Below are 26441 nucleotides of genomic sequence, written 5' to 3'. Positions count from 1 at the left end.
GCAGTTTTCCCATCCCTTGCAAATCCTAACACTGTTCCAAGAGCCGTTCCACTAGACTGGAGGCCGTGCAACTCTAAGAAGATTGAACTTTCGTCCAGGAATTCACAGTGTCTCTGATTTGTGATTATCAGACCAAATAGGTTTTACACATTTCATAACTGAAAAATGCACATTAATTGTTGAACAAAGATGCATAAATTGTTAATCCAAACGCAATGCTAGCTAGGCAAGGAAGTGAAAAGAAGCACAGTGGAGTTGGAGGAGCTAAGTTTACACCCAAATGTTTTGAATCCATAATTTTGCCACCACCACCACCCCATTACCTTCAAGATTTTGCCTTTGCAAGCTTTTTTTTATTGAAGTAACTTCCAATTTTCTTTCATTTTATAGTATCCTGGGGATTGTCTGTCAAGTTAATAATTATGTATCTTGTTTTACTTTTTAAAAAGATTTAATTAAAATAGCTTTATTGTTCGTAAAATTATTATTATTGTATCTTGTTTTGTAATTTCCTGTAAAAATAAATTATGCTTGTGATTGTGACTCATTTAAAATGCTGTGAATGTCCTTGGTCTGCTGTGGTAATCTGCATTAGGATTTGATTTTATATATAATGTGGCCTATTACTAAAATACCGGTAATATAATAGCTGCCATATAACAGCTGTTGCCTTTTTCTCCTGCAGGTCTGCTCTTCTTTCCCCACGACATTCAGAGAGAATACTGTCAAGGATGATCTTATACAGTTTGGGGAATTTGATTCTATGATTTCTTTAAAAACTGGCTGGCTTACAAGTCTCTGCCAATCTGAACATTTTTCCATTTTCTTGCTCAGAGTGCGTAGGAGGTCTTTGAATGTTGGTTCTGTTAATTATAGAAATACAATTTAGGTTCAACCAAAATTGTTATACAGCAACACTGTACTGTATGCATACACACAAGTGTTATTTCAAGAGTTTTTTGTTTCAAAAAAATGCTAATACTATTGAATTTGATACTTGCCATACATATAAACTTTATGGACATGGCATGTAATAGCAATAATCTAAATTACAAAAAATTCATTTTCTTCTGTCTTCTACAAAAAAAAATAACTTCATGAAGGATGAGATTGTTAGTTCATCATTTAACTTCTCCTGAATGTGGGTCCATGTTGATGCCTCAAGTATAACATCCCTGTCCTGGCCAACTAACATGCCACCACAGTCCTTCAACAATCTTCCAGTAATCAGGATTTTGCAGCTGGGACACAGAAAGCGATAAGCTGTTGGTGGCTTTTTTTCGTAGCAAATGTTCTTTTTCTTCAAAACTACGTGTAGTATTTTCATTGTGGTGTAACATGCTGTAATTCCAAAATCTACATTGTACCATTGATCTTTTGCCTTAACCTTGCTACTCACTGGATTTGTTTTCAGTTGCTCAGCGTTTGACTCCTTTGATTCTAAGTGGTCTGCCTCCTGCCATCTGGGGTTCTTAAACACTGTATTTATTATTAATATTATTATGGCAGTAAAAACTTCTGGATGCCCAGATATCCTAAACAATGATTGGGCGGCAAGTCGTAACCAATCAATGCAACAACCAAAGTCCTTACAATTAAAATTCCTATAGCAATTCTTAATTATGAAACCGTAGTATTAAAAATCCTAAACTTAATTGCTATGTAATAAAAACTTCAGTTAAATTACTAAAGGTTCCATACGTCACCATCGAAACGCTTAAATGTAATAAAAAATCTATTATTATTATTATTATCATCATTATTATTATTATTATTATTATTATTGTTGTTGTAGTGTTTAGACATTTCGTTACTGTTATATAGAGTTATCGGTGCGCTAATAATCATGGTACTGTAACAGGGCGTGCTCACTGGCGTAGGTTAAAGAAACCTGTTGAGTTTATCTGCATTTATCTGGCCATCATTACAATTATTATTATTATCGCAGAGAAGTCAACTGAATGTTACATTCTAGTCAGGCAGCACAGAGCGAAAACCGTAACCTGTAAGCCATGGAGTAAAAAATAGATGTACATTAACTAATCCTTAAAAGCTTTTCCGTTGTGTCAGCGGCCCTCCTTCCAACAGGAACTCAAACTGCCACCTTGAAAGTCCGGGCAATATTCAACGTGCCCGAGAGCACTGCCCTCTGCATCTTTCGCGCATCATGACATCCAGCTCCCGTGACCACCCCACGAGGGCATCCATTGTGATGTTATATTGCTTCACCTCGTAGCTAGGGAACTGCTGCCTTAGTTCCCAGCGAAGGGGTCCGTACTTCAGTGTCTTCTCTTCATCCTTTCTTGTCCGATTGTTAACCCATGGGCAGCTCATTTCCAGCGTCACAACTCTCTTGCATATATGATTTACAATGCGTGCATCCACCCTATTGCATCTGACCTCTTGTTGATCAGCATATAATTATAGGGACATCCCAATAAGCTTTAAAATTCTCTGACTCATACACGGGCTTGGGCTTGTCGGGTGAGTACCAGGGTGGTATCTCGTCTATAACTCCCTCATCATACAACAGTTCCTAAAACAGTACCTTCAGTGCGGCGTCGTGTCTAGAGAGATACTTGCTCTGGGCCAGCGCACTGCATCCTGACAAGATATGAGACACGCTCTCTGGAGCCTTACCGCATAATCTGCACCTCACCTCGTCTTCCCCGCTCTTGTGGGTCTTCTGACTCGTATGTTATGATGATTATTATTATTATTATTATTATTACAAAAACAACTTTATTTAGCAATAATTTCCATAAAATCCTCTACAATACAAAATATTAGCAGCGTAAAAAACGATCCAAAATAACTCACTTTCGGCCCACATCTACTTTTTTTTTTTCGCAGTTTTAGAGTTTTAGCAGCCTTGTATATAGGGTTCCAGATTTGCCATTCACCTTTCTCTTTTCTGTATAGATTTAGATATGCATTTACTTATGAGATTACTAGACTTTGAAATTATTATTATTATTATTATTATTATTATTATTATTATTATTTTTATGAGAATGTATCCAACACTAGACTTACATCTTGGTTGCTTCCTTGATTAGTCTGAAATAAGAACATTTCCAGGTAGATATTATAATCAAGCATAATCAGTGAAGATTGATACAGCAGTTACTGTGATGTGATTGATGTCTAAGAACTGGTCATGGAAAAGCCATGACTTATCCGTATGATTGACAACGAGGAGCTTAAAAGTGTGACTACTTTAAAATCAATTGACTTTGTTTCATGGAAATTTATTCAAAACGAAAAGCTAGCTGCGGTTGTCCTCTAAATCTGATTGTATATACTGCACCAAAGGATGTGAACTAAGTCATACAAGGTAGGTAGGTAGTTAAATTTATTTCAATTCGAGATGTACAATGAGCCAGTGACTCGTACCAAATACATTCGAATATATAAAATTCTACATCTACAGTTAACTAAAAATATACAGATACTATATATATTAATGACGAGAATATAAATTACTTATGTAATATACTTCCTAAAAAAGAATACATTAATGTGGTAACATGGTTTCTAGTAACTAGAAAAGTATTATTACTCGTGATAAATAGACCAAAAATAAATGCTTAACATGAAGAACTGGTAATGTTTAAACAGCGTCGTGGTAAAAATGCGATAAATAAATAGCAAAGCAAAAAAAAAAATAGAAAAAAAAAAAGGTCGGCAAGATAATTAGATAATAAAATAAACTAAGATATATAATGAACGGTAGAGCTAACTCTATTGTTCAAATATGTTACATTTGCACAATGTGCCATTAGTAAGATTGGTTTTTGATATAGCTTTTTTAAATTTGTTTATGGAGTCAAGTTGCCTGAGTTTAGTAGGGAGATTGTTCCACATACGAGTAACCAGAGAGGTAAATGAATTGTGAGTCCATTTACTGTTCGATATTGGCTGAGGTTACCCCCTCTTAAATTATAGCGGCTTAGATGGACTTGAAAGAGGTCTCTTATGTACTTAGGACCTCGCTCAGAAACTAAGGCTTGATAAGCCAGAGACAAGGAGTGGCTTAAAAGTCGGTGTTCAAGAGTCTGAAAGTTGGCCGTTTTTAAGGCATCTTTATATGCACTGTCGTGGGGTAGTTTGAAGATAGATCTGGGACCAAACCTATTGGCTTTCTCAAGCTTATCGCGAAGTCCATTAGTGATTCCCAGTAATAACGGGCTGTAGTATTCAAAATGCGGTAGGACGAAGGCCTTGTAAAGCTTTGCCGCGGTTTCAATGGAAATCACATTCACGATAATGCTGACGTCCGATCTCAACCTTAATAACATTGTTAACCTTAGCAATTCAACCTAGGCTGCTATTAAGGTATCGAATAAACCATTCTATTCGTTGGATAGCTGAAAGTTTAGCTTACACTTTGTTGAGAGTGTTCTTGATGTGAAGATTCATAGACAAGGCACTGTCAATAGTGACGCCAAGTAGTTCCAAGCATTCTTTCTGTTCCATGGCTTCGTTCTTGAGCATAAAAGTAGGAAAGGTGTCACAGTTACCAAGGATGATAGCCTTAGTTTTCGTAGAATTAACTGTCAGGTAGTTTAGCGTAAGCCAGTCTGAAATTGAGGCGAGGTCTTGGTTGATCTTAATTTCCAGGAGGTTGAGAGATGAGTTACTGACGTACAAGGTAGTATCGTCAGCATAGAGTCTGAGGGATGAGTGATCACAGAAAAAGTTGAGGTCATTAATAAAAGTGTTGAAGAAAAGAGGGCCCAACAGGTTCCCTTGCGGGACCCCGCTTTTCATTTCGCCAATTAGAAAAGTTTCCGTTTAGCTTTACTCTTTGAAGACGACAGTTTAGATAAGAGTTAATAAGTTTAACAGAGTTGTCACCCAGACCATACGCACGCAACTTGGCAATAAGTAATCCTTGGCAGATAGAATCAAAGGCTTTGCTGAGAACGATGGTGATAGCAGCCACACATTGTTTTTGATCAAGGGAAGAGTGCCAATCCTCAGTCGTTTTAATAAGTGCGGTGCTGCAGGAATGACCTTTTAGAAATCTATAAAGTGAGTCACAAAGCTTGTCTTTAATCCACTCATACAACTGGTCGTAGATCACGTTCGGCGAAAAAAGCGGTTTCACTTATTATACCAAACACTGTTTACAACTAACTCTGTACCTTAGAGGTAAATTGTTGATCAGCTTCAAAATCCATCTCTCCTATTTCTCGACACGCCCGTTACACAATTGTTACAATGAAGGTGAAAACAGAGGTACATGCAAAGAAAACGGCCCGTCGAAAAAAAAAATTGTGTATGTGTAACTGTGGCAGTTCACATAATACATTGAGTAGAATCATACCTCTTGTTTAACAGTGTCTGTCTGATTCTCAGTTATTTTTGCATCACACATCTGCAACGGTTTTCTGTCATTTTCAGACGTTTCAAGCGTTAGCCCTTCGTCGGAGCTCCGACGAATGGCTAACGCTCGAAACGTCAGCTTTTGTAATCGTTACGGTAGCCAAATTACCATTTCAACTTTGTTGATATATCCAAATTATTTCGTTACCTCCACCGACGCTGCCCCAAACAGTTTCTTTAGAAACTATCGGCCTTTACTGTTGAAATAATCTTGTTTATAAGAAGTTTACGAAATACAGTTGATAATTGTTGTCTACCTTGGTTTCCATAATTATGAGCTTCTAAAACGGTTCGAAGTTAATACTGTTGCTAAAAAAAGACGTATTAAATTTGGAAACTAAAAAATTTCCTTAAGCCAACCCTCCTCTAAAAGTACAGTATTAATTTAAATGGGCATTTTATGACAAGACATACCTCGCTTAATTCTTCCCCGAGTCGAGGCCAGTTTTTGAATCTCTTGTGTCCCTGGTTTATAAGTAAAACTTTTCTGTCCAACTTGGTCCAGAATTCTGTAAAAGCGTGCTGGGATACGATGGTAGTGCAACTTCCGCTAGTGCCCTCAAGTCGACGGACACGAGCAAGTTTTGTCCTCTTGGCGAATGCGGTCGAAATGCAGTTGACAGACCGATTCATGGGTTCAAAGCCACCAGTTCTACAAACCTGAGGGGTTGGTGTCCTCAGAACGCCACTGCAGCCACTATACAGCCGTCTGGTTTTCGCCTTAGCGCACAGCATCTCGTAAAAACAATCTACTGTTTCTACGGACTCACAAATTACCAATAATACCTCACAAAAGAAGTGTGCAACTTCCGTTAAGTTTTGGCAAATTATGTAAAAGAGAAAAAGAACTTTCCTAAATCTGTGCCAAGTTTTAAGGCTAAGTTTCCAGTATCCTTTCTAAGTTGTACACTTTTATGAAGCAAGTGAGACTCGCGCGAAAACCATTTCAAAGCTGCCGGCATTTTTCTGTTTTCGCAAGGTATGCCGCTGACCAATAAAAATACTCTACCGTACCCCGAAAGAAAAACGTTTTTCCGCGGTGTTGTGACGAGGTATGCCAGTTTTAGGTCACGGCAATTGTGCGCTTGAAAACGATGATGAAGAATTAGGTGAGTTTACTTGTTTCTTAGCAAGTTCGTGAATAACCAAAAGATCAGTCAAAAGAAACGGCCATAGATCAGACCATTACTGAATAGATGAATGAGGTGACAGTTATAATTTCCATCGGAAAAAAAACCGTTTGGAGTTGACTTGCTCAGAATTACTGGAAGAATGGTGGAAATGTCAGCGGAAAATATAGCAGAGATAATGCTACACCATATTACAATCTTCTAGGAATTCTTAAATTTGAAAATGTGAACAAATTTAAGGTTGCTCTTTTTACACATAAAATTCTAAACGGCTCAACAAACATCTCAACTATATTCCATAGAACCCTTACTCGAGCCTCGGAAATACATAACCGCAACACCAGATTGACCTCTAGATTAACTCTTCGTAAGCCAAAAGCAAATAATAACTATGGAATCGCTACTTTAGACTGTGCTACTTTAGACTGCTTTGCAGCCATTTCCGGAGTCGTCACGCCAGGCGAATAACTCCCCCAGAAAAGGCTGCTAGCATTCGAACTGCATTCCATTCCCTTTGTATTGTAATAGCCAATCAGGGTGAAAGTATTGTTTCGGTAAGAGCCAATCAGCGCACTTCGTATGTGTTTCCCGCGAAATAAAGTGTCAAACTTTTCTCAGCACGTTTTTCGACATTCTCCTTCCATGTTTGGGCGGACCATAGATTGTATTTTGTTGATATACGGAGGTCTATCAAACCCCCCAAGAGAATTCACGAACTGATTGCTGTTTTGTTTGTTCAACTATTCTCTCTGGTGATAAAATCTGTTTATTTGGAAGAAGCTCTTGGGATTTTCCAGCGATTATCAAGTCCAGTTTACAGGTAGATATCAGCGCGACCTCTACTACTTCAAGTGAACTGTCAATTTTTTCTGGGGGAGTTATTCGCCTGGCGTGACGACTCCGGAAATGGCTGCAAAGCAGTCTACTGGGTCTTCGACGATGTCAACATCCGTGATTAATAACGCATTTATGAACTTCATACAAGAGGCGCCAGTTTTTAGTTATACTTGGACTTTTTACATGGGTCGCGTGATAACTGCTTCTACTCCGTTCACTTGTACCGGTAAGAAATGATTTTGGAATCGGCACCTCAAGTCTAGTGCTTTATATTCCGCGGGACCTTAGTCTCAACTTGGCGCTATGAGACTAGGGCCTCTGTTTGCAGTTCCACGTTGAGGAAACATGATCATGGTGCGCGCCAGACCACGGATGACAGGGCGACAATCTTGCCTCTGACTGGTCAAGAGGGTAACGCGTGTGTTGTGGGCCGGATGAGGGTCATTTAGCAAACTTTAGGAAGATTCTCAATACAAGACTTTCAAACTGTTACTTTCTTCAGTAATACTCTTTCAACGTTTTCCAAGATATTTCCATTTGATCTTTAAACGCTGTGGGTTACTAGTGGAACCACAATAATCCTTGATTTTCAAATCTCAGCCTATGAGCTCATAGTTTCCCTTCATCTCCAGGGCATCCTCTGGAGATACGTTCCTAACCAACAGACAAACGGAGGGGAACGGGTGCTAGGGTAAAGGTAGAGTTCTAAACTAATAGAAAGGGGAAAATTCCCGGACATATTACTTTTTCATTTCTTTTCTTTACATTTTTTCTTTATTAGGTAATTCGTTCATATAATTCACGTATAATTTCATTGCACCAGTAACAAAGTTTATTCAAGAGGAGGCAAAGTATTCTTTAAGCCAGGTAAAATTCACACTGTCGAGAGCAGCATTATGTTCTCCGGAACTGAGTCGCCTGCTTTGCAAAACAGCACTTTTTGTTGTTTCTATCGAAGAGTCATGAACTTGCCTTGAAGCTCCTTCGGCAACCCGCGTTGTTTCTACGTCGCTGTCTTCATCTTCATTCATACTTTCATCTGCACACACAAAAAAACATAACAAAAGAAAAAACAAGAATTACCCTATTCATTAGTACAGAGACTGAGATGAGCGGTTAGAGTAATTGGGATTGCACTGATTTGCTTCACTCGGTTCTGAGATTGTTCGACAGAAATCGCCTCACTGTCTTTATCGTTCAGATTCAAAATTAAAACTAAACACCACCTTACCATCCACGGATTCCCACGGGTCATTCTGTTGACTCCTGTCTACTTTTTGTTCTGACTGGCTTCTTTTCTGATATTTTCCTGTCTTTCGATATACCATTGCAATTACTCTACTCTGTATTACGTTCACTTGGACGACAGTCTGGTTTTAGTTTCACGACATTCAATCGTAAAGCATTTTCGTGGTAACGGGTCACCATAGGCTGAAAGTCACACATTTCTAAGAGATTTTCAACAAAGGCCCTAAACAACCTACCATCGTTTTCACTTTCACTGTTCTTGAAATTATCTTGATCTTCCCTGAAAAAGTCGAAAGAAAGGAAGAAAACAGGTGTTTTATATGAAAAAAAAAGTGAGACGGAATTTCACAAAGAGCAGACCTCATAGCCTATTTTTGCTCGATAATTTCATTCGTTTGCACGTGTTTTTTGGTGTGCGGCCAAATAACACGTGCAACGAAAACGTAACTGCGTGACGAAACTTAGCCAACACAGCACTTAAAAACACAGATGTTACCTTGGCGCGGATTGCTTGCTGACCAGTAGTGATTGCAGAAATGATGAGCACAGAGCGGTAACTGAAGGAAGAACATGAGAAGGGGTCTGCAGCATCTGAAAAAGAAAGAAATCCGCACTCCAGCTCGGAAGGGCAAACAATATGTAACAAGATGAAATTTTGGAATTAAAACACGTCGAACTGACCTGTCTGATCACAGCACATGATGGAGTCCCCCCTCTGATACCTTTACCTACGCGATGATCTGAAGTGGACTCCGCTCCTAAAACAGACAAAAATGGTTAAGTTAAAAATGATAATGGTGACGATAAAAAGAAGAAAAAGGATAATGATATGTGGGAAGTATCTGTCTATGGCTGGAAGTGGAATCGAAATTTAAGAGAGCTGGTTGACGATCTGAAAGGAAATTACTGAGATAGATGGATAGATACTTTATTGGTAAATACTTCGCAGCATAAACTGAATTGCATATTCACAGATATAAAATAGAAATTACTATGTACACGTATACATCTCATTATTAAAAAATACATAGTTCATCGTATGGGGGAATTTGTACATTATTTGTGGCTGTTGACTATTCTGGCCGAGGCAATAAAAAAAACTGTTTTTGAGTCTATTTGTCTTGCAAAGTGGCAAAGCAAAGGTACGCTCGTGCCTTAACCTATGAGAGCTTACATAGCGGGGTGGTAAAAGTTTACTTAATTTGTGCTGAGGATCGTTCATTATATCGCGAAATGTTGCTGCACACACATTTTCATGGTGGTCTTTCACTGTTGGAAGATTCATAATAGCTAAAATAAATACCGCCAAGAAGAACACATGCGCTGATGAAAAACCGCAGGAATAAAGACGATACTACTATGAGAGAAACCGCAGATTAGGAAAGACGGCTGCTGCCTTCATTACTTACTACTTTTAGTTGACTGTCCGAAGATCTTGTAGAATTCAGTCTGCTGTTCTGAACCCGCAGCTGATTCCTGCAACAAAATAGTGAAAAAAATCATGTCATTAACTGATTGACTCGTACAAGTTTGCAGTAAAAGCTAAGTATTATATTTACTCAAATTCTAAAGCATTGTCTCAATAAGAGTCTCAATTAGGGTTGGGGTGATAGCATAGAAAGTATTCGCTTCAATAAATCTAGTTTTTTTCAGGTGACAATCCATCTCGTACGCCCAAAAAATGATGAATTAAAAAAAAGGAAAGGGGGAATAGATGTGCTATTTTTTCCACTGACTGTTAAGTGGACAACGTAAAATTCCTCCAAAAGATTAGCAGTTACTCTTTTTTATCGTGACTATATTGAAACCTCTTAAAAACGTAAAAAAAGAACCGAAAGAAAACGACGAGACAAAGATAATTACCATAAAATAACAAAGTTTCGCACTGATGATGTGGATTGTGATATTACAAGGATAATCACTTATAGGTCACTTTTGGGGTGACTTCCTCAAAGTCTCTTGCAGTCACTCACCTGTGGCTTGACCCGACTCTTTGTATCTCCTGATTCACCAAAATCCAATGTGAACAGTTTCTGAAGAGGGCAAACGTAACTTTGAGTCCTAAGGCATGCATTGGTTAGCTAGTACATGTAGATCGCTTATGTGTTCGGCTAATTTTAGAAATTTTGTAATAAGATCGTTTCTCGAGCAAAACCGAACTGCTTCAGGTACTCATTTGAAAACTGTAAGTGTTTTCCTCAAAATTGAAAAAACGATCTTTAAACTTACAGCAATTTTCTCATACCTGTTCCTGATTCAAGAAGTAAAGTTTCGACATTTTGAATGATTTCCCACTTTTATTGCTGTATAACATGCTTTCCCTGTCGAAAGCCGCTGACACCACATCCGACTTCCTGGACACAGAAGATTGAACAGCTACAGGATGAGGGGAGGCTGGGTCGAAAACGTACACTATAATACAAAACAAATATGGCTACTTTTAACAAAGCTAACTAGCAATTACTTTTTGTTTCTGTTTCCCAACTTCTTTCAAGCACGCCCTGGTAGTTGTCAAGACAAAACTCTCAGTATTCTTGTACTTTTTGCTCGGAACATAAATCGACACCGGTAAATGGCTTGAAACCAAGTAAAATTTAGGATTTCACTCGTTTATGACACGGAAACGAGACTAAGCTGTCTCCATTTGGTCTCAACGACCTGGGGAAATTCAACTGTCACTTGGACTAAAAGTTCCCTTCTGTTTCTGACAAGGAGCATCCGTACTCCCTGTAGAGTAGTACTGAACCTTAAACGCACACCTGCTTGTAGCGCTATTCCTGAGAATTCGGTGTCACATCAGAGCAAATGCTCCTTGTTTGTGAACTGCGTCATTCTCACAACCTATTTGCTTAAAAGTGTATCAAGACTGTAAAATAAATGTACATTCTGATTCTAAGAGTAGAGGGGTTTTAAGAATTAAGAAGAGTAAAATTCAGCTTGCTGGTCTTGAAACCAGAACGACAAAACAAGGCTCACTTACAGTGTGATTTGTTCTTGTTGAATGAAACGAAAACACAAATCAGGTTTGTTTGTGGATCAGACAATAAACACGTCACAGGGGCTTCCACACTCCACCAAACTAAAAGGAAAGAAAAACAAATAATCAGTGTGGTGAGACATCAGTCCGTCTGTTTTTCTGTTGTCTATCGCTCAGACTGTTTGCCCGCGTGTCCAAAACAATCACAGTATGAAGAAGTTAATATAAGTCGATCTTTTCCAAAGTCTTCTGCGCCGCTGTTATTTGGTGGCATCACGCAACACGCTTTGTTTAGTACTCAGTGGTGGAGGGGGTGTGGGGGGAAATTCTGGGGGCCGGGGGGTGGGGCAGGCCCTTCCACTCCCCTATGAAACTCGTAAGTATTTTTACTACTTGTCTGATGCCAAAATTCTCCAAAGAAAGAATCGCATATTATCACTCAACTTGAACTATTTGAAATTCACTTATCCTCAAAGTACTCAAACTACTTGAATTATTTCCTACACCAAAATGAAAATTTTACGTGTTTGCTGAGACAAAAGGCAAAACAAACGCGGTCTCGAATTCCCCTTCACCTTCAACTGAAAATTACTGTTAACAATTCCGCTCACCTGTGCAGGAGAGAAGATTCCACACAGTTAGATACCGATCAGTGATGGAGACCAAGTACTGCGAAGAGCTGTTATGTCCAAACTTGATCCACCTTTACAGGAAACAATGCATAAAACCGTGATTTACAAAATTAGGAGGGAAAGTTGCAAAGAAACTGCGGTGATGCGTCGGTAGGGGTATAGCAAGATAATTTGGTATTATCAAATGACTTAATAAATAAATGTAAATTTGCCAACGTAAAGAAATTATAAAGGTAACAATGTGAGCTTTAGCCCTTCTCAATTTGCTCTGACGGAGGGCTTAATCTTGAAATGTCATCTCTACAATTCTATTCGGTGGCCAAAGTAACTTACAAAAACAACTTCATCATTCAATGATACATGCACATGCGCCATCGTCAAATTACAAGTGCAATGCAATTTGAACCATTTACGCAATATACAAATTTCATAAACATTTCAAGGTTCACTCCATCATTAGTTTCAATCAAATTGTGAAGTTGTAAGAATGAGAGAAAAAAGAATTTTTGTTATTTCCTTGGGTAATGCTGTGGAGACATTTAAATCAAGTCTGCCTAGCGACCAAATAGAAAATGTTTCTCTTGGCTCCTGTTTGACTCAGAGAAGTACGGACAACTGCTCTGAGCTTCGAAAGGGCCGTGTGGCATTCAAAACACCTGTGCGAGTTACACACATGTAACTGTGGATAAGATAGTAAAAACCTAACGAATGGCGCATTTCCGAATTACCTTCGGCCCCATTTTCAAAGCGAGTCCTGGTTTTCAACTTTTTAGGCGACCAGTTGTCACGTGCAAATTAAACTCATTTTCAAGAGAATAGTCGAGCAACAGGACTTTTTTTGAAAAAGAGGCCAAAGGTAATTCGGAAATGGCCCTATGTGGGAACAAATAGTATGACGTATCTGATGTGACGTAATATGATTCTTACTTGATCTCCTCATCAGGGTAGGGTAGGGCCAGAGTCTTCCTCAGTTCATTTGTAGTTGGGGTCCATAGGGTGATAACCTACAAGTATCAAAAAGAAATGAATATAAAAATATTATTTTGCATAACGATAAAATTTAAGTAGTTTTATAACTAACATACATGTATGATTTACTGTAAAGTTGCAGTTTAAAGGGTGGCTGGCTAACACGTACATGTATGAAAAATAAGCTTTTAGGACCTAAGCTACTTTGCCACAATGATAAAAATTAAATTCAAAACTTGGTTTCTCTGCAATATAGACCTCCATCAGTGAATCAAAGAAGTGTAAAATATCATTTTCCTGGGTAATGATAAGTAGTCAGAGGAGGGGCTACTTTTACTATTTTATTATTATTATTACTTTATTATTATTATTATTATTATTATTATTATTATTATCATTCTATTATTATTAGTATTTTATAGAGCACTACAAGCAAATTTACACAACCCGCATATAACATTAGCAAGTCTTGGCAAGTATTAGTAATAAATAAATACTACACATTGCAAGCTAAAGAAGCTACTCAGCAACCTTTGGAAAATGTTCTTCTAGGCACCTTTTTGACCCAGGAACTGCAATGTCACAAGTTGTAATGGGCTTCAATAGGGCCTCTAAATTTATGACTAGACAATGACTGGCCTAAAAGACCAACGTTTAAAACCCAAAAACCAAGGAAACCCAGATAAAGGCACAAAGGAATGAAGGAATGAAAGATTGTGGAAATGAGCAAAATAATTAAGTAACAAACCACGGATCAAAGAACGAATGAATGAAGGAAGGAAAGAAAAAAAGAGAAAAGGCATGAGTAAACAAACAGATGAAGGAATGATCAAACAAACATGTAATATAGGAGACAAAAATAATGACCTACTGAGAGCAAAAGGAAATGAAGAATGGATGAATGATTGGAGAGGAACATAAGTTAAAACAAACAATGAATGAACAGTGAAACAAGGGTACAAGTGCACATGTATGTATGTGAACAAACGGCAAGACATTTGGGAGCCACAAACCTTATCATAAGCCACTGCTACCAGAGATCCATCCCCAGAGAAGGCTGCATCTTGGCAAGGTTTGTCACCATAGTAACCAACTGACTGACAAGACCAAGAGTATTCCTTTCCTAAAAGAGCATGATAACATGGTTACAAATCTATCCTAAATCATGTGCATACAGCATACCCTACATGGCTGCAAAAAAAAAAAAAAAAAAGCCAAAAACGGACTTGCGTTGAGACATTCTTTCAGATTTTAAGGCAAATGCACAGCATGTCCGCCACAATACAATCTGAGGAAGTTTTGATGGGGGAAGGTGGAGGAGGGGGAGAGATTTGGGAATTGAATTATTAATATTCTTTCAGTCCACTTAGAAAACAATATAAATGTGTCATAAATCATGGTTTCAATAGCTATAATACAGTGTTTCATTGCACTAAAAGTTTAAAGCAGTTTTTTTTAAATTCCATCTGAATTTCCTGATTTCCTTCTTACATCAGTAAATTTCTTAAGGGTACACAGGGCTTGACACTAATGGTAGCCCACTAGTACTAGCCACAGACTAGAATAAATTCAGTTATGACCAGTGGTTTTCAATTTCCACTAGCCAGTTTGGCTAGTAAACAGACTGAAATTGTCGTGACATCTAAAAACATCTAAGATGTCACTAGCCACTTGGCTAGTAAGTTGAAAAGTTAGTGTCAAGCCCTGGTACAATATGTGCAATGCATCTCAAAAGGTTGCAGTTTTCTGCCTTCAATCCTGCATATCTCTTGCAATTTTCCCCACATTAACTTCATACACCTACCTTTTATATCTCTTTCCTCAGCAAGAACCCATATCTTAAACTTTCCATCCCTTCCAGCAGTCATGGCAAGAGGAGATGAGCTTTCATCTCTTTCCTTCTGTGGTTGAAACTGAACAGCTACAATCTTCTGATCATGAGGTGGATCGACACAGGTGTTTGTAACATAACTATCAAAGATGAGAAAAATAAAAAATAAAAAAAATTAGTTAATATAGAATTCAAAGATTATGGAGACAGCAGGATTGATGGTTATTGCTCTGATAACGGTTGACAAAAAGAAGCTGGATCATTGCATTGCAATCCTGTGATAGGCACTTTACCCTCAGTGTTCCTCTCTCCACCCAAGAGTGTTAACAGCTACTAGTGAATTATCTCGGAATCCGGTTGAATTGCTAGGAATAACCTTGTGATACACATGGGGAGGGAGAGTAAATGTTTGATACTTATGCTGTTGAAACTAAGATTATTTCAGGGTGAATGGGTCCACTGGTTTGATAGTTGATTGTACAGTGGACCTAAATTTACAAAACTAGTAACCTAATGAAATTCAGGAAACAAAGATGCACTCAATATCGTAAAATACATTGGAGTTTGTCATTGTGGTGAATACAATTTCAAAATTTATTCAGGCCAAGAGAACTTGCAGTATGCAGTTGCAAATGTAATCCACATCGAAGTGACTTCATCATGAGACAAATGATTATACTTCATATTGATAGATGCACTTGTAAGTCACTTTTAATCGATATTCCAATAATGGTTTAATAATGATACCACTGATCCCTTTGGCTGTATTCCCAGAATTTGAGTCTCAATTCCATTGCATTTTTCTTGTCGTCTCTTCTTTCTACCTAATTTAAATGAGGTAAAAATCATTTAAAGTGCACCTAAAACCAAATTTTTTTCGCTTAACGAAATAAGCATATTTTTTGGAGTATTTCTGTGCAAAAATTTACTTATTTCCTCAAATCTTCAATTCCCTGTGGCCAGTCAAAATATGAAAAATCAGCCGCCATCTTGGCTCACGACCGAGTTTTAAGAGGAAAGGTTCTAGTGGGTATTGTGACATCAAATCGAGAACACAAAAGTCTGCATTTCACACATTTTCACTTGTTTGGGAAGGTTGTCATCCATATTGTCCAAAATATGCCAACTAGGTATGTTGTATAAGGAATATAAGAAGCGCGATACCCTCTTGCAAATTTCACACATTGCTACATCCTCCTACCACATACTTAGCCTGCATATTTTCCGACAATATTGACAACAACTTTCCCAAACAAATGAAAATGTGTGAAATGCAGACTTTCGTTTTTTCGATTTGACGTCACGTTGCCCACTAGAACCATTCCTCTTTAAACTCAGTCGTGAGCCAAGATGGTGGCCGATTTTCCGTATTTTGACTGGGCACAGAAAATTCAAGATTTAAGCAAATAAAAAAAATTTTGCACAGAAATACTCCAAAAAATACACTTATTTCGAGTTTGGGGTTTAGGTGCACTTTAACTTTTACTAACAATAATAACGAAGACCAGTTGCAGAAAGTTACAGTATATGTTTACTTCGCAAACACAAAATGTGTACATGTCGATGTGTAGTTGTGAAAACTGTTTGAAGACTGTGCCGATAATTTCCCATTCTGAGTGCCTGGGAGCAAGCAGATATTTTATAAATCTATCACTGACCAAAAGAAAACATCACCTTTCCCTATGCACATGGATCTAAAATGTACACGTATGTGTAGTCATCAACAGGGAATGCCTGCAATACAACTCTGATGGACTTAAAATTAAGGTGCAATGTCTACACTTGTCCCTCTTTTTCACAAGGGTGTGCAAGACCCAATCCACCAGTGTATCAGATCTGAAGAAGTACATGGTAGATCCCACTATTTTCAGCATTGAATTTACTCAATCCTCATTAATTTGATCTCAGATTAGTTACTCACTGTTGCCAACCAGCTTCCATTATCATTGAATGCCACTTGATCAATCTTGGTACAGACAACCTGCTCCTTCTTTGTCTTTACAATAATGTTCTGTCTTACAACATCAAGCTAAGAGTAAAATTTAAAATAAAACAGACAATATATCATATGGTTAAGATGCAATTTACTTTTCAGTGCAGACCTGGGAAATGTAAAATTCAATTGTTACCACAGCTGTAACATCTTTAACACCACACAAATATTACAACCAAAGGCAAAAAACATGCATTTTAAATGAACATGCACAATCTGCTATAATAAGGAATGTGAAAGTAACACAATCTTCATCAATTATTCTATCAAAATGATTTCATTTAACCCTTTTCACTCCCAAGATCTAGTTACTAATTCTCCTCACTGACTGCCATACAGTTCTTGTAATGGAAGTTTGGAGAATTTGGTATTGGATCAACTACACTGTTATAATCCCCTAATTAATATTTTTCTTTATTCTCATCACTTGTCTGCTTGATATTGTATTGATATTGTAAGGAGAAATTCTGTCTTGGTCACTCATGGGAGTTAAAGGTTGACAGATATGCGTAACTTACAGAAAAGGCATGATGATCACTTTGTGGAAGATAAAACTGTAAAACACCAGGCTTGTTGCTAGTCACTAGGGCTTTTGAGCGAGGATCATAAACAATCCCAGCAAAAAGATTATCAACTGAAAAAAGACACAAAATTGATATATTTTACATTGTGTACAAGTTGAATACATGAATTACAGTGGTAGTTTTTTTTTTCTCACAATATGGAGTACGAGCTTGTGGCAAGAGTAGGTTGGGATGACAAGAGCATGTTGTAAGAGACTTTTGCTGAATGAGTTTCCTTTCAGTTTGATAGTCCTCTGATAACATAAAAAAAGAGACCAAAAAACCTTTCCTCTTTATCTTCAGAATACTTTTAGCTTCCTGTTATAATAGCCAGGGTGCATTTTAAAAACAAGTGCTTTCCATTGGACACCATGGACAAGAAATGTGTTTTTGCATTCAGTCAATACGCTGGTATTCATGCAGTTAAAACAGAATGGCTGATATCTAATAGAAGTTCAAGTAAAACTTACTTTGTCTTAATCCCTGAATGGTTCGTTTAATCTTCCACTCAATATTGTTCACCAATCTAATAACTGAAATTTAAAATGATAAAAATAATAAATTATACTGTGGAGTATGGAAGAGAGTTTACGCTGAATTTTACATGGACTGAGGGTGAAAATATTTGTCAAGAAGTTTGAAAAATTTTTATTTACCGTACATCAAATTCATTCCAAATATTTTGAATAATTTCACAACTTGCACAAACGCAACACAAACTAGGCTAAGTTGAACAGCCTCTGAACCTTTCACTTTTTAAATGATATTCAATAACATTTAACTCAATTTGATCAGAGATGAAACCTGCTGCCCAAAAATGTATGCAGACACCAACCTTGTCACATAACCTACCATTTTCTCTTTGACTGACAGCTGTCAATGAGTCATCTGGACTGATAGCAAGGTGGTTTATGGGAGTGCTTAACCTGGGAAGAAAGACTTGATGATCTGTCTTGTACTGCCACAACACCAGCACACCTTCCTCTCCACCAGAAAACATGTTAGAACCTAAGACGTGTAAAACATAGTACAGTGCTTATCAAATAAGGTGTTGCAGTTATTTATGATGTCAACTTAGTTGTGTAGTAACCTGGTAGTCAAGAGTAAAATTAATGCACATGTGCAAATGTATGTGTAGCTGCACTTGAAGCTGCACTATAAGTTTTTTTTGCAACGGTGAGTAGAAAAATATTTGGAAGACTTATGTTGCAGAGAAACTCAACCATTTGTCAATGACTTCCTGTGGATATTAACACCAAGCTTTGTGTACACACATGAAATGTTTACAACTTGGTGATTGTGGTCAAAAGTTATGTAAGATAAATATTTAACATTAAACATTAGTAAAGTAAAGTCTGTTTATGAGCCTAGTGGCCCATTAGGCTGGTGCTTAACTCCAGTTTCTGTAGCATGAAGCGACTAGGAGTATTTCTACTCCCCCCTGGATGGGATGCTAGTCCATCGCAGGGTTACCCCCAGCATTAAATTACCGGTACCCATTTATACACCTGAGTGAAGAGAGGCACTGTCAGAGTAAAGTGTCTTGCCTAAGAACAACACAATGTCCCGTCCGGGGCTCGAACCCGGACCACTCGATCCAGAGTTGAGTGCACTAACCATGGGGCCACCGCGCCTCCACTACATTAAACATTAACAAAGGAATATTTAATAGTATTATACAAACTATGTAACTTCTCTTTATAAAATCCGTACATTCTGCAGAAAACAGGTAATGAGGATACTCAAACTTATCAGAGAGAAGTTGTCATTCTGATCTTACACCAAATTCTCATAATTAATTTACAAGGAAATGCACCGCAGCTAGAGGGGAGAATTAACAATTAGATCTTGAGTGTTAAAGGGTTACAGCCTCAATTTTGTTGCTTGAACCAACAGAAGAGACTGCTAAGTATGAATCAAGTGGTACTGTTGATCATGTACATGTATGTGCAGTACTACAAAGCCTGTCTAGAAAACTGAAAATGTTATTTCTGATAACTTAAACTATAAATTGTGGTTTCAAGTCACTGCATAACAGTTTTAAATGAAGTTGAGCTAAGAGTCTTGCATAGGCGTGAGTAGTCCAGTGGTCAGTGAGTAGTCCAGTGGTCAGTGAATGAGTAGGCGTGAGTAGTCCAGTGGTCAGTGCGCTGGACTCTAGGTCAGATGGCCCGGGTTCAAGTCCTGGCTGGGGCTTGACGTTGTGTCCTTAAGCAAGACGCTTCACTCACATTGCTTCGTCTTCTCGGATAGGACGTAAAGCCGGAGGTCCCGTCTCCTGCACCTATCAATTAGTTAATTTCGGCAAGGGACGTTAAAGAACCCACATCACGAGATTACTGTGATGTGGTCTGGCCTGTTTACTGGGAAGGGGGGGAGGGGGCATCTGTAAAAATTTCTCCTTTATTAATTGTAAACTGCCGCCGGCAGTCTGGAAAAGTCCCCCGCACAGTGTTGTAAAGCGCATTAGAGCATTTACATGGAAATGCGCTATAGAAATTGATCTATACTATACGATCTATACTATAGCCATCAGTAGGACTTTTGAAATTGAAAGTGATTTCCTATTGACAACAGTTCTGTTCAGTCCTCACCAAAAATCACACTTCATGATCAAATGAAATTCTTTGGTTCAAACAACTTTATTGTCTGTGGGATGTATAGTGTTTTGTTTAAAGAGAAGCTTTCACTCATAACACACAGAGGTAATTGTAGCAACAACTTACTCAGAGGTAAATTACCAATAGTTCATAAATGCAAGCAAGTACAAAAAAGATGAAAAGTAAAATTATCTTACCATCGTGAGAAAAAATTATATCAGAAACAGGATTAGGATGCCAATGAAGAACTGAAGTAGCAGGACTTCCTAACTGATCCAAACCTTGCCTAATAACAGAAAGCACAGTCATGAAAGGTCTACAAAACACATTACTGCTTTATCTACACACAGACTGCAAGACGCCAAAAGAATATATACACACCGTAGGGGAGCTAACATAATTATGAAGAAACTGCAAATTGTTCAGGCATTCCATCCCAGATACTTAAGCACAAACCCAGAATGCAAAACAATTTGTTGTAAGGTGAGTCACCCTGTCCTAAACTGACTTCCTACCTTAAACAATAAAACTTAACTGGGGAGAAAAATTTCACCTGTTTAAAAAAAAAAACTTACCTACCGGTAGTTAAAAAAAATTAGCTAGTTAAAAATAAAATGAGCTAGTTAAAAAAAATTAGCTAGTTAAAAATAAAATTAACTAAAAGCAAAAATGACCTGCAACATACATGTACAACCTCCATCAGCACGACTTGTTTATGTATTGCACATTTTGCAATCTGGTCATGAGGAATCCCTAGCTACTCACCATAAAATAATCTCCCCACTTCCACATCCACCAGTAGCTACACAAGCTTCTACGGGATGAAAGGTTGCACATGTAAACTGTGTGCGTTTGTATGAAAACCTGCCAAAAAAAAAAAAAAAAAAGAAAGGACAACTAAACAAATAACAATAGGCAGTCAAAGATAGCATGTGGCTACTGATGTAGCACTGACAGAAAAGAACTAGAGGTTGTAGAGTGATGCTGGAAGGTAGTGTCACAGAAGATTTGTGTTGACATGCAAAACAGAAAATCTGTAGCATCCCACATACATGTATTTATGAGTACCATGTTCCACAAGAGAAAGATGATTGAAGAATATAGCAACTAATTAACATTCAACCAATGATTAAGTGTTAACAAGTAATGATGATAAAAAAATAATAATAATAACAATGGTAATAGTGATGATAAATTAGAGGGGCTAGCTCAAGAACCTCATTGTTCCTCTATCCTCTACACTATAGGAAATGATTTAAGTATGCCTCTCTTGATTTTGCATTTTAATTATAAATTATTTTCCTATTCCATTGCAATTCTATTTTTGTGAGACGATGGTTTCATACAGCAAAGCATTTGGCATTTTAGGATATTCCCACATTCTGTGTTTAAGTATATTCCACCGATCCATCATTGCATCTAACAAGGTCTTCTTGTTTAACTCAAGGTATCACATTTCCCAAATTAAGCAACAATTTTAGGCATTATTCAAATTCAAATGGTAAAGCACTTTCTCTTAGAATTGAAAATATTTTCTCATTAGTTTCCAAAATGTGTTGATCACACCTATTTAAGTATTAATTTTCTCCAAGGAAAAGTTTTGTTTTCCATTTACACACCAGAGATACCACCATGAAATTATTTCAAGATGTTCCAATCCTTGTCTTTTGTTTTAAGTAAGGTTGTCCTACCAAAAGGCAAAAGTGCATGCATATCAGCCAGAATTTTTTAGCGCATATGTCTTGAAAACTGCATGAACCATTTCTACTAAGGTCAACTCACACACAGCATGGTTTTGTCAATGAATCTTTTGACAAGTACATTTACACTTCAGTGCAAAGCACATCACTTACATATTTAATTTTCCAGAGAGAAAATTCCACAAGTGTAGTTCATTCTCTTTCACAGTTGCTAATAAGTTGCCCTGAATGAAAGAAAAGGCAAGTTTATTGCATCTTCAAAAGAAATGTAAATTGTGGGTCAATGTTTCCATGTGCAACGCAGAGGAGTGGGTCTGCTAGTGAAACCAAGAAAAGCTTTGGTAGCATGGGCCTTTTAGCTCATAAGCTGACTTTAACTAAAAAGTGACTTTGCATCTGTAGCATCCACAACTTACAATATATCTAATTTTTATTACCATATTTATTCATCTATAAGCCAAGACCCTAAACTTCGGTCTGTTTTAATCAGGAAGGTTCTTAAAACACGTAAATTGAAAATACTCGGCCGAGACCATATTCAGAGAATTCCATTCTCAAACAAACTGAAACGAACGCAAAAGTTTCCAAACAGGAAAGAGTTTCAATGCAGTATTGCCATCGAAAATGAATTCTGAGATAACCAGAGTGTTAGTCATCAGTGAGTCGCTAGTGGAAAGATCAAGAGAATCTCTTTAATGGAGAGCTCAATATCAGCAAAACACACAACAATGGGCCGTAACACTCAGAAATATCCGGAGCTGATTAAGAGATTACTTGACTGGTTTACAGAGCGGAGAAGCCAAGGTAAGTTTTCTTTTTACGTGATCGCAAATTTCAACACCGAACATGTAACGAGTTTGTTTACCATTCGTGGGAATGGGCAATTCTGATTGGTCAATTTCGAAATTTTTTAAAAACTTTGAATTCCCAAGATCTATACACTCGTTCGAAACCTGCAGAATCTCTAATATTCTAGACAGCATGGAAGCTGGAGCAATCTGCTCGGATTAAACGGCACAACTAGCAGATGAGGAGGAGATGGATGATGAATAATTTTCCACAACGACACTGAAGATGAACAGTAAGCAGTATTTACTACACACCGAAAACAACAAACTGCTCCTTTGGAAGCAACCACATAAATAAAGTCAAGGACCAACTTCAACTTGTTTTGTTAAATTTACTTCTGCATGCAATATCTCAGCTTATAGACGAATATATCTATGTTTCCTTTGAATTTGCTGTTTCGAAAAAATTATGTTTGGAAAAACACTCGGCTATAAGCCAAGAACCCTTCTCTAGCTCAAATTTTCAAGATTTTGGTAAAATTTTGTGAAAAAATCACTAGGCTTATAGATGAATACCGTAACAGTAGAAATACAGATGATTGGTTTTAGTAAATACTAAAACAGTGGATAGCATTGAAGGTGCAGTCTGATTGGCTACTCAAACTCTGAATACTATTTGCTATTCACCCCTAAGCAATGAGCGCAGAATTTGCACACAAAAATACTGCAATCATTGTTTCGTGCTTTATTATCTCACTGTTTTGGAATGTTACTAATCTATTCTCCTCAGTGTTGGAGGCTATGGGTGTATATTTCCCTTGTTGCTTGGTGGCTCAGTAAATATCCCTCACTTAAGCCATCTCCACTTTCAAATTGGTAAATACAGGTGTTAAATATTCCTTAGCACTTACATCACCACTCATTGTAGTCTGTTTGGAGTTGCCTGATTTGTAAAGTAACACTCTCAACTTTGGTTTGTCAAATTTTTTACACTTTCTTGGATTGTATACTGACAAGCTGTACTCTTCTGATTCAACAAGCTTTTTTTTCTTTTCTTCCTTTGATTTTCTCTTCTTACCTAAAACAGTAAGCAACAGATTCTGAGTACCAGGGCCTTGAACTTAACTCTTTTATTCTCCATTATTTTGGTGACCTGAGGTCATAAAAATTAGTGGTTGTCACAAATTCAATCAAAATTGAAAAGAGCACTTCTTACCACACTGCTTGACTTCATACCTATATATATTTTGTTTGAAAATGTTGGCACAATAATTCAAAGCTTCATACTCAATCAAACAAGAGGCAAATCTTTACGAAAGAAAACAGCAGAACATTCAAATTTTTCATTTCTTGTGTGAAAATGTTCATCTCAATTGACCTTTCAACCATAAACACTTGGTCTTGACAATTTAAAAGTTTCACCAGTTGCTACAAATGTTTTCAAATCTGATCTTAAACCTTGTTGACCTGGTGCATTCAAGACACTTGTACATATACATGTAATCCACAGTCACTGTATGTTCACAAACTAGACAGGCTCAGATCATTAAGATAGGTAACCATATTAAATAACTCAACACTATTCTACGCTTCTTCTACTATTTTTCTCGTTGCCATGTTCCCACCAATAACATAGCTCCATTCTCTGCCTTTAAAAGCACACACAACCCACAATTCCTCTATTCGCTCCGACGAAGGGCTAAAGCTCGAAACATCCGCTTTTGTAATCGTTACGGTGGCTAATTTACCACTTTAACTTTGTTGATATATCCAAGTTACTTCGTTACTCCCACCGACACAGCCCCAAACAGTTTCTTTCGAAACTATCAGCCTTTACGCACTCATCAGCAGATTTGAAACTTTAACAACTGCCAGTTGGAATTCAAAGCTACTACATCTGGTCTACCAGGTTATTTACCTTTACAAGAGGTTTGTTTTATCAAGAAGACTGATTCATTGTGTGCCGAGTGAACAATCAATCCTACTAAAGGACCCTCAAATCTGTATTTCTGTTGAAAAATTGCACAATAATTCAAAAAAATTAAAACAAATGACAACAAAAATCCTGATGGTGAAATGAAAACCAAGTAATTACAAGCACACATGTACACTGTGGTTATAATGTACTACTGATTTCCAATTTCTCTTTTAAAATCAGTTAAATTCTTATTTCCTTTATTTTCAGACAAGTAACATGACAATGAATACAAAACAAAGGTAAATCAAAATAAAACTGATCAGAAACTTTTTAGAGCCATTGAAAAGTTTGAGCAGTTACAAAATCTAATTTACCAAAATTGCCACAAACTCTATGATTAATGTTTACCTTGATAATCTGTCCATCTGTGTAATCCCAATATATAACATCTCCACTTGCTGCACAGGAAATTAACTACATGTGGAGACAAACAATGGACTGAACCCTTTACAAACTGATAGTGATAACCATCTAATTTCTCCTGAGGTCATCAGAATAGTGGTATTGATCAGGAACTCAAGGAGCTCTTGATTGTTAGACAAAATTAATTCTCCTTGTAAGTATCATAAGATATGTAGAGATAACAGTGTGGAGAACTTCAATACTGATGTTTGGGTATAAAGGCTGATTTGAAATAATTCTCAACCTCTTGAGATCTTTCATTTAATATTTTGATTAGTGTTGAATCATCTACAGCTTGTGGTGTAGTAACCAAAATAAATTCAAAGAGGAAAACAAATTCAAGCCATACACAAAACCAATAATGTTAAAGTACTGTAATCAAGTAACATGATTGTATCAGCTTATTAGATAGTTGATCGCTGACTGCAGACAAAATAAAGAAAGCAATCGAAGAATGAGTGTCTCCACTAAAATATGAATACACAACACATGGTTACATAGAATTTTTTTGTTTTCTATCGTAAAGCAAAGTACATGTTGTTTATGTAATATCCTTTATGAGTCGGTTCCCAAAAAGATCATGAGTAAGAACTAAAGTAAGGTACATATTGAAAAACCAACTAAGCCTTGATGTGAAATTCATTCACTGCAAATTACACTGCATTAATTACAACAGAGCTGGAGATTCTTCATTCCTCCAAAATCTAACTCGCTATTATTACGTACCTGTAAGTGATTTTTAGGGTTGATTTTAAAGTCTGTAACTTTTCCCTCGTGTCCTTGCAGTTCTCGCAATAAATATCCCGTTAATGTGCTGTACACTCGTATCTTTCGGCCGCAAGAGCAAAACAAGATCCTGTGGACAACACGTAGCAAACAATTAGGACTTTCGACACCACAACTTAAATGAACTTTGCGATTAGGGACACGAAATGACGCTATTACAAACATACTTGGAGTCTCTGCTGAACACTGTTCGGTGAGATACCAAAGATTCACCCCCAACAAGGCGCACCGATCCAAAACGTTCAGGTATTTCGTCTTCCCCGAGCACCATCTTGGAAATCTGCACGTGGTAGGCTCAGTACTGTCCAGCGGTTATGGCAAGTAGAGATCGATTGATGGTGTAAGAGGCTTCTAACCACAGGGTATAAGCCATTCTTTGCGTTAATAGAAGTTATTTATTCGTGTTACTATTGATTTTACTCTAAACGAAAAGTAATTATCGCCGGGAATTGTTCTCTGATTTTCTTTTTTTTTTTTCTTAAGAACAAACAGGAGGACCAAACTGCTCTAGGAAGTTTGAGTTGCAACCATCCGGGAGCTTACTACCGAAGCTGATCAAACAATGACCATTTTTGATTCTATATGCAAATAAAATCTATCTACGGTTCCAGTTAGC

General features: G+C 37.4%; 1 protein-coding gene, 1 long non-coding RNA gene and 1 other non-coding gene across 4 annotated transcripts in view; 1 reads left to right on the top strand and 2 right to left on the bottom strand.

Annotated features, from left to right (window-relative positions):
* Positions 1–1359, top strand: part of LOC148719026 (uncharacterized) — a 4885-nt gene extending 3526 nt beyond the window's left edge. Inside the window, exon 3 of the long non-coding RNA XR_015994327.1 lies at positions 686–1359. This is a non-coding gene — a long non-coding RNA (uncharacterized LOC148719026). The remainder of the gene's footprint in view (positions 1–685) is intronic.
* Positions 1360–8167: 6808 nt separating this feature from the next.
* LOC111333778 (WD repeat-containing protein 75) lies at positions 8168–26148 on the bottom strand. 2 transcript variants are annotated; one of them, XM_088741090.1, is made up of 27 exons: positions 25993–26148; positions 25766–25895; positions 24986–25051; positions 24578–24668; positions 23571–23737; positions 22025–22095; positions 20937–21035; positions 20369–20457; positions 19803–19855; positions 19080–19209; positions 18424–18579; positions 18042–18104; positions 17527–17642; positions 16937–17044; positions 15763–15839; positions 14989–15155; positions 14198–14307; positions 13143–13219; positions 12195–12286; positions 11587–11685; positions 10852–11018; positions 10580–10639; positions 10016–10082; positions 9288–9364; positions 9103–9197; positions 8843–8886; positions 8168–8397 (listed from the first exon to the last, which is right to left on the bottom strand). In XM_088741090.1, exons 1-27 carry the CDS (start codon positions 26094–26096, stop codon positions 8195–8197), a joined length of 2778 nt encoding a protein of 925 aa, XP_088597216.1. In that variant the 5' UTR covers positions 26097–26148; the 3' UTR covers positions 8168–8194. The 2 variants fall into 2 exon arrangements, with proteins under 2 accessions (XP_088597216.1, XP_022795136.2); XM_022939401.2 differs by lacking the exons at positions 19080–19209; positions 19803–19855.
* Positions 12720–12857, bottom strand: LOC148719025 (small nucleolar RNA SNORA16B/SNORA16A family). The gene has a single exon (XR_015994350.1). It is a non-coding gene; the product is annotated as a small nucleolar RNA SNORA16B/SNORA16A family (small nucleolar RNA).
* Positions 26149–26441: the final 293 nt, after the last annotated feature.

Source organism: Stylophora pistillata, chromosome 12, assembly GCF_964205215.1.
Source record: "Stylophora pistillata chromosome 12, jaStyPist1.2, whole genome shotgun sequence".
Classification (NCBI taxonomy): domain Eukaryota; kingdom Metazoa; phylum Cnidaria; class Anthozoa; order Scleractinia; family Pocilloporidae; genus Stylophora; species Stylophora pistillata.
This window is presented reverse-complemented; position numbering and strand designations above follow the sequence as displayed.